The sequence below is a fragment of the Rhinoderma darwinii genome, chromosome 12 (assembly GCF_050947455.1).
Source record: "Rhinoderma darwinii isolate aRhiDar2 chromosome 12, aRhiDar2.hap1, whole genome shotgun sequence".
In the NCBI taxonomy this organism is placed as follows: domain Eukaryota; kingdom Metazoa; phylum Chordata; class Amphibia; order Anura; family Rhinodermatidae; genus Rhinoderma; species Rhinoderma darwinii.
This window is the reverse complement of record NC_134698.1, coordinates 50,095,328-50,108,148: the sequence shown is the minus strand read 5'-3', so window position 1 is coordinate 50,108,148 and position 12,821 is coordinate 50,095,328. Positions and strand designations below refer to the sequence as shown.

Here is a 12,821-nt window from a genome sequence, read left to right as displayed (position 1 = left end):
GTTTATGATCACATATGGGTTATTGCCGTAATCGGGAGAAATTGCTTTACACATGGGGTGCTTTTTCTCCTTTTATTCCTTTTCAAAATTTAAAATTCGTACCTTTTACCGGAAAAATTAGATTTTCAATTGCCCAGTCTAATTCCACAAAATGCAGCAAAAAAAAATAGTGGGATCTAAATGCCCACTATACCCCTCGATAAGTTTCTTGAGGGGTGTAGTTTGCCAAATAGGGTCACTTTTGGGGGGTTTCCATGGTTTTGGCACCACAAGACCTCTTCAAACCGGACATGGTGCCTAATAAAAAAAGAGGCCTCAAAATCCACTAGGTGCTCCTTTGCTTCTGAGGCCGGTGCTTCAGTCCATTACCACACTAGGGCCACATCTGGGATATTTCTCAAAACTGCAGAATCTGGGCAAGAAGTATGGAGTTGCGTTTTTCTGGTTAAACCTTTTGTTTTACAGAAAAAAAATGGAATAAAAAGGATTTTCTGACAAAAAAATAAAATTTGTAAATTTCACCTCTACTTTGCTTTAAATTCCTGTGAAACACCTAAAGGGTTAATAAACTTTCTAAATGCTTGAATACTTTGAGGGATCCAGTTTCTAAAATGGGGTGTTTATGGGGGTTTCTAATATATAAGCCACTTCAGAACTGAACTGGTACCTAAAAATAGAGTCTTTTGAAATTTTATTCAAAATATGAGAAATTGCTGCTTATTTGATCATCCGATCGCGTTTATAATACACTGCAATACTTCTCCTAGGCTATGCTACTAGTGGCAGACCTGGGGGCCTTTATTAGGCCCCCGGCTGCCATTGAAGACACAGGCACCCTGCGATATCATCGCGGGATGCCGGTGGGGTGAGAGAGGGAGCTCCCTTCCTCTCTCCAAAACCACTCCGATGCGGCGCTTGCTATTGAGCGCCGCATGTGAGGGGTTAAACCGGTGAGATCGATACTGATATCGATCTCGCCTATTCGAGCATGGCTGCTCCCTGCTCCCCGCTTCCTCAGAGTAGGGAGATTTAACAGCTACTTGCTCTGTTTATTTATTCTAATGCAGCGCCGTAAAACGGCAATTGCATTGCAGAATAAGGCCCGTTAGTGGGCGCCGTAAAAACTCTTAATGCTTTGTTTTCTTGAAAACCCCATTAAATAATTGAAACCAATATCAAAACAAAGATTTAAAGTGTAACTAAACGTTCAACAAATTTATGACCTGTCATAGTGACATATCAGAAGTTTTGATTGGTCGAGGTTCGAGCACAGAGACCCCCAGCTATTGCTAAAACGAAGCGGCAGGAGGTTAGCAGCTTCATTTCTATGTGGCTTTTTTCGGAAAGCCGATGTAGCGTGTAGCCGATGTGTACGGGCCCATAGATTTTCTATTAAGTCCACACACCACTACATCAGCTTTCTGAGAAAAGCCAAACAAACGAAGTGGCTCAGCGCTCACATGAGCACTTCTGCTGCTTCATTTTAGCGATTAGTGGGGGTCTCAGTGCTCGGACCCCCACCGATCAAAACTTCTGACATGTCACTATGACATGTCAGAAGTTTGTTAAAAGTTTACCCTTTACCCTTTAACATTTATTTTTTTGCCAATATCATTCCAAATCCAGATGGTGGTGCTGCGCCTAACTTATTTTTTCTTTAAAGTGAGGAAGCTGTTGGGTACAAGGTAGATACAGCCCCCTTGTGGATTTGTGAGAAACTGCAGGATAAGCAGTAAATGATCATTTCAAACCATCATACGCCTTTAAATTGTACATATCACTTATTGTATGATTTAATGTGCATAAAAGGGTTTAACTACTGGATGCTAAGTGCTCCTTGTATTTTGCTCCCACTATTTAAATAGTGCGGTAGCACTAGTATACAATAAGTGCAGTATGATTTATTTATTTCTTCAATACCAATCACACAGGATGCTAGCATGTAGATCGTGCACAGTCCCTTCTGACAGGACTGGTATTTTTGCAGCGATCATAGTGTACTAGAGAAATGTTGTCCAGGGATATTTATGATTGCAAAAAGAGTATCAGAAGGGGATTTTTCCACCCTATGGTAATTTAATATTTTTAGTTTTGACCTCCTCTGAATCAACTTGGCTATAAAGTTTTAACTATGTCGCCTTCTGTGTTACGGACGTGCTTGTACAGATTCATCACCAGCACTTTTGCCACCAGCATTTTTCAGTGCAAAATGGTGGCTGGTCCCTAAAGCTGGAGGAGGGGGCATAGGCATGTATTATTTTATTTATTTAATTGCAGTGATGTAAAAAGAAGACTGTTGCCCTCATGCAATGGCGTAACTACCGCTGTAGCGGCTGCTACCGGGCCCACGGCATGAGGGGGCCCATGCCGCCCGCTGACACCCCCCATGCCCAGTGGCGCCGCTAGCAGCCGTTATGGCTGCTACAGCGGTAGCGACGCCAAAACAGGGCCCCCGCCGCCAGGCCTCTAACATTTATTGGCCTCCCGGCACGGGCCCCCTCATGCCTGGTGGCATCGCTAGCATCGGACGGTGCCCCGGCGCTAGAGACAGCCACATTCGCTTGTATCTGCATCCTCTGGACGTAGATACAAATTAATATTAAAGGCTGCTGAGGGGGCGGCGGCACCACTGAAACCAGCCGCCGCCACCCCCTCTTGCACTTGCTCATTTGCTCCTTTCACGAGGAGCAGTGGCGTAACTATCGCTGTAGCGGCTGCTACGGTGCCTGCGGCATGAGGGGGCCCGTGCCGCCCGCCAACACGCCCCCCATATGCCCGGTGGCGCCGCTAGCAGCCGTTATGGCTGCTACAGCGGTAGCGCCGCTACTACGGGGCCTGCCCCACTGAGCCTCTAATATTTATGGGCCAGGCAGGCACGGAACCTCTCATTCCCGGTGGCGTCGCTAGCACCAGAGGGGGCCCTAGTTCTAATGACAGCCACACCCTCTTGCAGTAATTGTACCTGCGTCTCTAGCACGCAGTTACAAATACATTCATTTGCCCTGAATGGCCGACCATTTAGTGCCTTACAATGACGCTGATTGGCGGGGCAAAATGACTTGTCCCGCCAATCCGCGCCCTTCAACGACGCTAGCGGCGTGATGACGTCATTGCGCCGCTTGCGTCGTTCAGCCCCAGCAAACCTGCCCAGAATAGAGCAGGTCTGCATTGCCACCGGACTGTGCGGGAACGGTATCATGTGAGTATGTAAAGTGTTTTTTTGTTTTTTTTTCCTCTAAGGGTATGTCCACACGGCCTATTTTCAGACGTAATTCAGGCGTTTTACGCCTCGAATTACGCCTGAAAAGACGGCTCCATTACGCCTGCAAACATCTGCCCATTGCTTGCAATGGGTTTTAAGATGTTTTGTTCAGACGAGGTGTAATTTTACGCGTCGCTGTCAAGACGGCGCGTAAAAAGACGCCCGCGTCAAAGAAGTGCATGTCACTTCTTTGGACGTTTTTGGAACCATTTTGCATTGACTCCATTGAAAAACAGCTCCAATTACGTCTGTAATATACGCAGCGAAAAAACGCGAGTACTTGCAAAAACGTCTGAAATTCAGGAGCTGTTTTCGCCTGAAAACAGCTCTGTATTTTCAGACGTATTTTGCGTTTGTGTGTGAACATACCCTTATAAAACTGTGAGTGGCATGCTATACGGGCCGGGGTCTATATGTGGGGATGTGAAGCACTATATACAGGGGGCTATATGTAAGGCACTGTCTACAGGGGTGCGTTATATGTGGGACACTATATATACAGTGGGAGCTATATGTGAGGCACTATCTTCAGAGGTGGGCTATATGTGGAGCCCTATAGGGAGAGCTATATGTAGGGCAGCATGGTGGCTCAGTGGTTAGCACTATTGCCTTGCAGCTCTGGAGTCCATATGTCGGCATGATCTACATGGGGCTGTATGTGGGGCACCATCAACAGGGGCTTCTATGTAGGCACTACCTACAGAGTCTCAATGGGGGTCACTATCTACAGGGGGATAGGGGGCACTGTGTGTGTGTGTGTGTGTGTGTGTGTGTGTGTGTGTGTGTGTGTGTGAGACACTGTATGGTACTATTATAATCAGGGACACCGTGTATGACGCTATTATAATTGGAGGTGCAGTGATTGGCGCTATTATAATTGGAGGTGCAGTGATTGGCGCTATTGTATTTAGGGGTATTGAGAATTTTATCTTCGTTTATAGGTGAAGAAATATTTTAAAAGTGAGAAGCTGAAGATATCTGAGCGGAAAACTGCAGAAATGGGTTGTTGCCGAGAGAAGTCATCATAGAGGTCTGGACCGGATGGAGAAGAAAAGAGAAAAAGAACAACTAGAATCTGAGACGTCACCGGTGAGTCACTTAATGTAAATGTTTATTCTGCCTCTAATCGGTACAGTAGTCACTATGATCTGCAGTGAGATGATGGGTGGTTTGATTATATGATTTTTATTTATTTTTTTGCAAAACTGCCCGAACAATGGTAAGGATATGAGGTAGATGCTATGCTGGGAGCTGTACTTCTACGCCGTACAAACCTATACGGCAGTGGTTGCACTAAATTGAGCTGTATTTGGTCTGGTGCTGTATATATGTAATGAACTTGGTTCCAGTATTGTATATATGTAGTGAGCTGGGATCTGAAGCTGTATACTTGTATTGCGCTTGGTTCTAGTACTGTATATATGTACTGATCTTGGTTCGTGTGTGTGTGTGTGTGTGTGTGTGTGTGTGTGTGTGTGTGTGTATTGAGCCCACCTTTTTTATGTTTGAGATACACCCCCCTGGCTGATACAACTTCAATCAAAATCTGGGGGGGCGCCATTTCAATTTTCGCCTCAGGTAGCAGAAAAGCTAGAATCGGCCCTGAGCCTGCAGGCCGCTTTAGGCCTGCAGCCCATAAGGCGCTGGGAAGACTCCCTGCGCAGGCTGGCGTGATGACATCACTGCATCATGCAGGTCTGTGCATGTGTCCTGACAAGAGTCTGTGCAGCGCTCCGTCCGTCGCAAGAACGGGGCAAGATAAGTACAATATTTTTTTGGGTGGGGGGCTGTGTGCCACTATATACAAGGGGGGAGCAGGGTGGCACTATATACTAGGGGGGGCTGCAGGGTGGCACTACATACAAGTTGGGGCTGTGTGGCACTATATATAAGATTAGGAGCAGGGTGGCACTATATACAAGGGGCGTATGGTGGCAATATATACTAGGGGGGCTGTGTGGCACTACAGAGGAGGCTGTGTGGCACTCTACACAAGGGGGAGCTTTGTGGCACTATATACAAGGGGGTATGTGGCACTATATATGGGGGCTGTGTGGCACTACTAAGGGGGGCTGTTTGCCACTATCTACTAGGGGGGCTGTATAGCACGATTTACAAGGGGGAAGTCTGTGGCGCCTACTACAGGGGTCTGTGTGTGGCACGATCTACTAAGGGGTTATGTGTGGTACTATATACAAGGGAGGGGGCTGTGTGGTACTATATACAGGGGGAGCTGTATGGCGCTATCTACAGGGGGGCTTTATGGTGATATCTACAGGGGGCTGTATGGCACTATCTACAAGGGGGAGGTGGGGGCGCTATCCTCAAGTGGGTGTGACAAAGTCTACAGGGGGGCTGTGCAGCACTGTCTACAGGGGCTGTATGGCACAGTCTACAGGGAGCACTTTAAGGGGGGCTGTGTGTGGTGCCTAGGGGGGGGGCAGTCAAAAGTATGCTATGGGGCCCAGTCTGTCCTAGTTATGTCCCTACCCTCATGCTTTAAAGCTGCATTGGCAAACTGTGTCAGTGGTGCCTATAGGTTTTGAAAATGAAAACTGCTATCTGACATTTATTGATGACACATATGACCGTCGTGGTTTTCGAGATGTGCTTTCACTCTCTGTTAGACAGTTGTTTGAGCCTTGTCTACTTACTTATCATTATTGTTATGTTTACACGCAGAGGCTCCGTCTGCAGTTCCATCATATTTAATGTCAGGCATCATTGGGCTCCATCATATGACAGATCCAGCGCGGCATCCATTATGAACAGAAGCTCCTATGCTGCACGTTGTACCGGCCCATAGGCTGTCTCTCAATTGTCCTTGTTGCCCACGACAATCCATTACGGTTCAATTTTCATAATCGAACTATACATCACATGACATGGGGGTCACCTTACCAAACAGTTCAAGCACTCCCATACTTCTATTGATTAGCCAGCATCTGATTGTTGGATTTGCTAACAAGGTTTAAAAAAGAAAACTTTTATAATTAGTCAATTAACATTTCATATTACAGTGGTTCCTAAAGTTACAATATTATTGGTTCGGGACGTCCATTGTAAGTTTAAATATTGTAATGAAGTCCCCAAAGTAACAAAATGAAGATGAAAACAAATAAGCAGATAACTAATACAGCCTAAAGCTAGTCCTTTATAAAAGTCCGATATAGCTGCTGAAGGCTGTAAATCATTTTCTATGGTGAGGACAGGAGCTTCTTCAGAGTCCTGTACAGAACACAGTGTACCATAAAATAAATTGGTGCCGCTCTCACCTGATGTCAAAAGGAGCAGCTTATCCTGACGCAGGTAAAGGGCAATATGGGACATGTAGTTCTGTACTATACTGTAGGGAGGCGCTACTAGACAGCCAATAAGTGCAGGCCTTCAGTGATACAGGTGGCTTACAGTGAAATGCCCTTGCTGATTTGCTAAATTTTCTAGCCAATCACTTGTGCAATGGACCACCAGTGTCGGTGGCATTGTATGTTTGAATGTGGTTTACGGTTACAATGTCCCAGGAGAGACCATTGTGTCTTGAAACTATTGTAACCTGAGGCCATTGTTTCTTGACGGGCCACTGTATAGGTTTCTGTATGTTGTGAATAGCTACCTTCCTACTAAGAATAAGATCCTCTCATTGTGCTAGGATCTGAACCCATTTATTCTATTTTTTTTCTTTCTTGTCATATGACAATCTGTGGCCATCTTTTGACTTCACCCTGGAACGTTACTGTTCTTATTTTATGTAGGGTACATGAGTGTAGGTAGGGTCAAGTGTTCTTCTTCTGTCACTCTCCATGAAGTTGTTTGCTATAATCAATTAATCCACATTTTGTCTGCACACTTTTTTTCCTTTTGACACTATGAATAAGTATATTGTGCATGTGATAGGGGAAAGAACTGCTACGTTATTTGCCCTGCAGAGGAGGGACACAGCTAAGAGGGATGGGACTTCCAGACGTGGTGTCATAGCAACAGAACTTGCCACGTCCTGCGTCATGATGACGATGACTGTCCCTCACAGAACGACAGAAAATGGTTCCATTGAATCTGCTGGAGGAGGAAGCGGGGGCAGAGCAACGCTAGACATCGTGATGTAGTGTGGAGGGGCGGAGGAGGGGCGAAAAGAGCGGGAGAGGATATCTAGCGGGAAACGGAGGAGGAAGGATATAGGAGACGAGTAGCACAAACAGGGCAGACTAGCGGCATCTATAAGAGGAGACTGAAGGTACACTGGTGGAGGCGGTTGGCGCTATAGAGGGGACAGCAGAGGAAAAGAACTTAGCAAGAGGAAGACAAAAGAAGGAGCTGACCGACATCATAGATAAGTGACCTCGGCGATTACGGTGTACCTATGCCTGTATTGGCGGAAATGTGTACACATGAAATCATGTTACAATCGTAGACAAGGTCCATTTTCTATCGCCGAGGCCGATTGTAATAATACGTCATTTAAAGTCACCTTGATGTGACACTCCCAAGCTCACATACACTCGCATGCGCCCACACACACTTAAGATTTTACCCGTGCGGTACATTTCGGGTAATGCTAACACCGGCGGTAGCCGATAATGAAGATGATAACGTTAAAGTAAAATATCTCAGCGAAAAAAAATTCTATCTCCAAAATCATTTGCACCATCGTTTTTGTATTTAAAAGAGCTTTCAAATGAGCCCCCACTCAACCCCCCGTGCCATTTAAGATTTTACTGCCCCCAAGGGGGTGGTGGTGTTTTTTTCCCCCGTTAACTGGTAGATTTTATGAACCCATTAAATCCCACCAATTTTCAACCCTCTACCTCGAGCCGTTCAAAAGTTATGAGGGTGTTCCAGAACTTATGGCTGGCACTGTGCTATGTATGTGTATATATAATGTATATTAATAATATATAGTATCTTGTCCTATGACTGCATGGCCCCAGTCTGCCTGTTCGTTAGCATATTAGTCATTCTGAAATACTAGTAGAAATAGCTGGTTTCAATAGCAAAAGTTTAAACCACTAATATTGACATTGGTATCATCTGTTTGTGCCAAAATGATTTTTAAATAAAGAGTAAACTTATCGATATATTTTGTGCATAGACCTTGTATAGTGCCTCTGTACGAAAGTCAGTGGGCATATTATTCACCTGTGTCCTCATCCTGATTACATGGCACATCGCTTATGAATTGATTTTTTCACACACAAGCCATGTCCACAAATACTAGTCACACTCCCATAATAGTTACAGTGCTCCCATTAACCGCACCATTTACATACAAATGGTGTCATTGTAGTCTGCTGAGCGCCCACATAACCAAAAGTGCTTAAAGGGTAACTAAACTATACATGTATGTAAATATGTGTTTAAACATTTTTGACTTTTAATGCTTTGTTTTCTTGAAAACTCCTAAAAAAGAGCATTCAAACCAAGATCAAAACAAAGATTTAAAGTGTAACTAAACAAAATGACGTGTCAGAAGTTTTGATCGGTGGGGGTCAGAGCACGGAGACCCCACGATCTCTAAAACTAAGCTGCAGAAGCGCTGAGGTGCTTTTGGTTTTGATCGGCTTTTCTTGGAAAGCTGATCAGTTGGTGTACGGACTCATAGACTTTCAGAGAAAAGTAGATCAGAAACGAAGCTGCTTTGTTTTAGCGATTGGTGGGGGTCTCAGTGCTCAGACCCCCACCGACCAACACTTCTGACATGTCACTATTACATGTCAGAAGTTTGTTGGAAGTTTAGTTACCCTTTAATATTAAAAAAATGTAAAGTCAGCCAAAAATTAAAACTTTTTATTTGGCTTTTCCTCATCCAAGCTTCTCTTCAAGAAGTGACTGTGAGCAGCTAACAAGTTGCTGCTCAGTGAGTTGTTCTGCTCCAGTCTGGGAGGTTTCCTCTATTTCTGGAGATTCACAACTGCCTGGACTGCCGGTGTGAAGTATTTGTATTGAAGTTACTCTGAAGAGTGATTATAAACATAACATTTTGTACACTTTTTTTTAACGAGGAGCAGCTTGTAATGAGCAGTTGAATCCTTAAGGCACATGGGAAGGAAATGCTGCGTAATTTCTGTCTAAAATCTGCAGGGTTTACACAAGATAAATTGACAAGTTCCACATTGAAAATCAACACCACAGGTCAATTTCGGCACTTGTTTTCTGCTGATTATTTTCCGAAGTTTGTGGATGAGATTTGTTTAACTCTTATCCACTTTGCTGCTACTGAAATACGCTGCAGATTTTCTGCAAGGCAATTCTGCATGGAAATTCCGCTTCATTTCCATCCTAATTGTTCTGCCTTGCAGCAATATATAAAGTATGTAAAAATCTAAGGAAACAGACTTCTAGGGTGCTACCCAAAAGTGCTGTTAAAAAGAAACAGGAGGATGTGACTCGGTTGAGTCTGATGTGTGAAGTGTTGATGTGTGAAGTTTATGTGCATTCTGAAAACACCAACACAATCTCTTACCACAAATTAGGCCTCGTTCACATCTGCGTTGGAGGCTCCTTTAGGGGCCTCCGTCGCAGATCCGTCCGAGAGTGCCGGAGGCCATAGTGCAGCATGCTGCGCTATTGTCTTCGGTAAAATGACAGACACCCCGACGGAAAGCCGACGGAACCTATTAAAGGCAATGGGTTCTGTCAGCCGCCGGCGGTGTCCATTGTGCAACGAAACTGTTGCTCCTGTTATTTCCTTGTTCTGCTCCTCTGATGGAGCAGAACAACGGAACACACTGACACAGGTGTGAATGTAGCCTTATAACTTTAGAAACTTAGAGGTTTTGTGTCCATCATGTTTAATGACCTGTTGATGGGATTTGTTGTAAAACATTGATCATGGAGTTCCCTCCCGTGGTGGGGCTAATTTCTGTAAAAAGATATACTTGACCCTTCATTTTTATATTTACACCTTTCTTTATAATGGTGCACACAAATCGTTGTGATTTCAAACCATTCAGAATATTTTATTATTTTTCACGAGTCTGATGGTAAATCAATGCAAAGTAATAGACTAAATATATATATTCTAGACTTGATTGATTCTTTGGCTAAAAAAAAATGTTGTTTTTTTGTGCAGGCGGAGGAAGTATATTAAGAGATATTGCCAAATCACTATCAGATTTTCGGGCTGAGTCTTCTGTTCAACAAACAAGGCCGGACAGGAATCGTCTCCATCTGACTCTTGACATACATGTAGGTGTATATTAAGGGGCTTTATTAACATGAGAGAGGTTGTTGATTCCAGGTGCAGAAGTGTCATTTTAATAACATTTTAAGCCTAACATAATATTGGTTAGACTTTGATCATTTTCTCCCCCGATTTGCCCCCTTTGATGTTATTTTCTCTCAATTCTGGATTTTCAGGTTTTTTGTTTTCTTCAACTTCACCATTCCTTTATTGCTTAAATTTAACTCTTTTACAAATTATATGTGAGTCCTCACTGGCTAAACCGCTCACAGCTTTATGGTCTCATTTAGAGCGCCTTGATCGGTCCTTTGTGATAGGTACCTTGCTAAATGGAGGTCTAATTTACCAACTCTGAAAAAGTTACGGACGCTTCTCTGCCCATTGTAATTGACTTTAAAGCCATTCTAATCCAATATAGGTTTATCTATTGGAGGTAGCTCAATCCTGCTCAACTCTTGACGTTTACCCCACCGGACACTAATAACTGCTTCTCTTGTTATAGCCCTGCTGCTGATTTTCTTCATGCTGTGTGACTTTCCCCAGGTATTTTTCCCATTTGGTCGGCGGTGTTGGACTTCACTACTAATCCTTTTGACTTTCCCATTGTAAGCTCTTTCCTCTCCAGAAATTGTCTAAGTTTGTTCTTTAGACTATTTTTCTAGGCTCAAACTATTATTGTTATCTATGGTTAACACTGTTATGAACACCCCCAAGGGTTACACTGATGCTGTGACACAATTTTTCTCCTTGTAGACTTCAAGGAAAATATAGTACATGTCAGTAATTCAAATGGCTTCCAGAGAAGGAGCTGCAAATATTCCTTGTCTCCTTTTCCATGCTAGCTCAGAGGGGGGGGGGGGTCCTGAGTCGGGGACCGCCCCCCCCCCCTCTGACATTCATCTGCCCTAATAGGGCATATGGATGGGTTGTTCAAATGGGACAACCTAATTTCTTACTACATTCATCCCACAGATATTCTGCTCGTAAGGACTCAAATCAAAACCTTTTTTTTTCTATATTACTAAGCATTACAGGGTGCCCTTATGAGACCTTAGCAGTGCAAATAAAAAATAACAGCTGGCATGACGGTCACTTTTTGTTATTACCTGCTGGACCTCCTGTTGGTGCTGCAGGTTGCTGACCTCCTGCGGTGCTGCATTAACATTACTGAGACTTTCAAGCTATTTTACCTGTCTGACTGAGTGTGACTGCTTTACTCAGATGTGATCATGATAAAAATATTAATAATTTAAAAATAAATCCCTATTAAGTAATACCTTTTATTGGCTAAATGGAAAACTTAGGAGACACAGATCTGAGTCAATGCAGCGGCCCCTTCATTCTCGGGATCGCGGGAGTACCAGAAGTTGCACCCCTGCCGATCTTTAATTAATGGCATATGCCATAACTTTATTAGATGAGAATATTGAGGTTGCACCCCCACCGAACTTTAATTGATGGCATATCCAAGGCATATGCCATAACTTTATTAGATAAGAATATTTCTTAATATACTTTAGTGGGAAAAAAGACAAGTTACGAACATCAAACATATTTTACTGGCTAAAAACACTGTACAACATTCTCTTTATTTGAACTCCTTCACTGCCCCTTACTCTCTAAAAACAATTTCATACAAAGTTTATTGGTCTAAGGATGTTTTTGCACATGGTGAGATACTATAGCGCCCAGAAAAAGCCCAAGAGAACATGGCTACAAAACTCCATGCGTGTTATGAGACAGTCAGGTCCCTTGTCTGCTCTACAGGATCCCTGTACAGAGTATCTCCTCTGGTTAGCATGCCTCCCTTCCGAGAGCTGACTGTGTCAGACACTCCCACCTCATTAATACCTGTTACCTGAAAGTTGGGAGGTAAAGTAACTTGAAACCGGCCTCCTCCCGGCTGTCTCCAGACTATGACATTTACATTCCGTAGAAAGGCTGCAGCAAGGCGGAAGAAGGAGATCTCTGATTCAGCTGAGAGGACTTGTATGCTTATGATACACCGCTTATTTTTGGATTGATTTTTGACACGACGGCTGCTTCCTTGCTTTTGTTTTCTTTTTTTTGGGCTTTTAATTAGTGGCGTGCTGAAGCTGGAACTTAAACAGAAGTCTTTTCATAACTGCCAAGCCGGTCACTGCTCAAAACCTCTGTCATATGTATGTGATTAAGCTGCCAAGCAACTAGTGAGCTCTGTTTAAAAAGCAGGAAGCCGGAATCTGAAGCCTACTATAGAATACAACGGACAGTAACACAGACCGGTTTTATTTTTACTCCTTGCTTGTAATTTTTTATATGGCGTGACTTCATGGAGATTGTGTTCTTTTAAACTTTGAAACTCAATGGACATGGAAGGGAAAGACAGCGTTACTAAAGTGC

At 43.7% G+C, this 12,821-nt stretch overlaps 1 protein-coding gene across 1 annotated transcript in view; it reads left to right on the top strand.

Moving 5' to 3' along the window:
- FMN1 (formin 1) overlaps positions 1–12,821 on the top strand; it is a 235,391-nt gene that overhangs the window by 77,956 nt on the left and 144,614 nt on the right. The window contains exon 3 of the mRNA XM_075843377.1: positions 10,329–10,444. Within this exon, the coding sequence (XP_075699492.1) occupies positions 10,329–10,444 (116 nt within the window). The remainder of the gene's footprint in view (positions 1–10,328; positions 10,445–12,821) is intronic.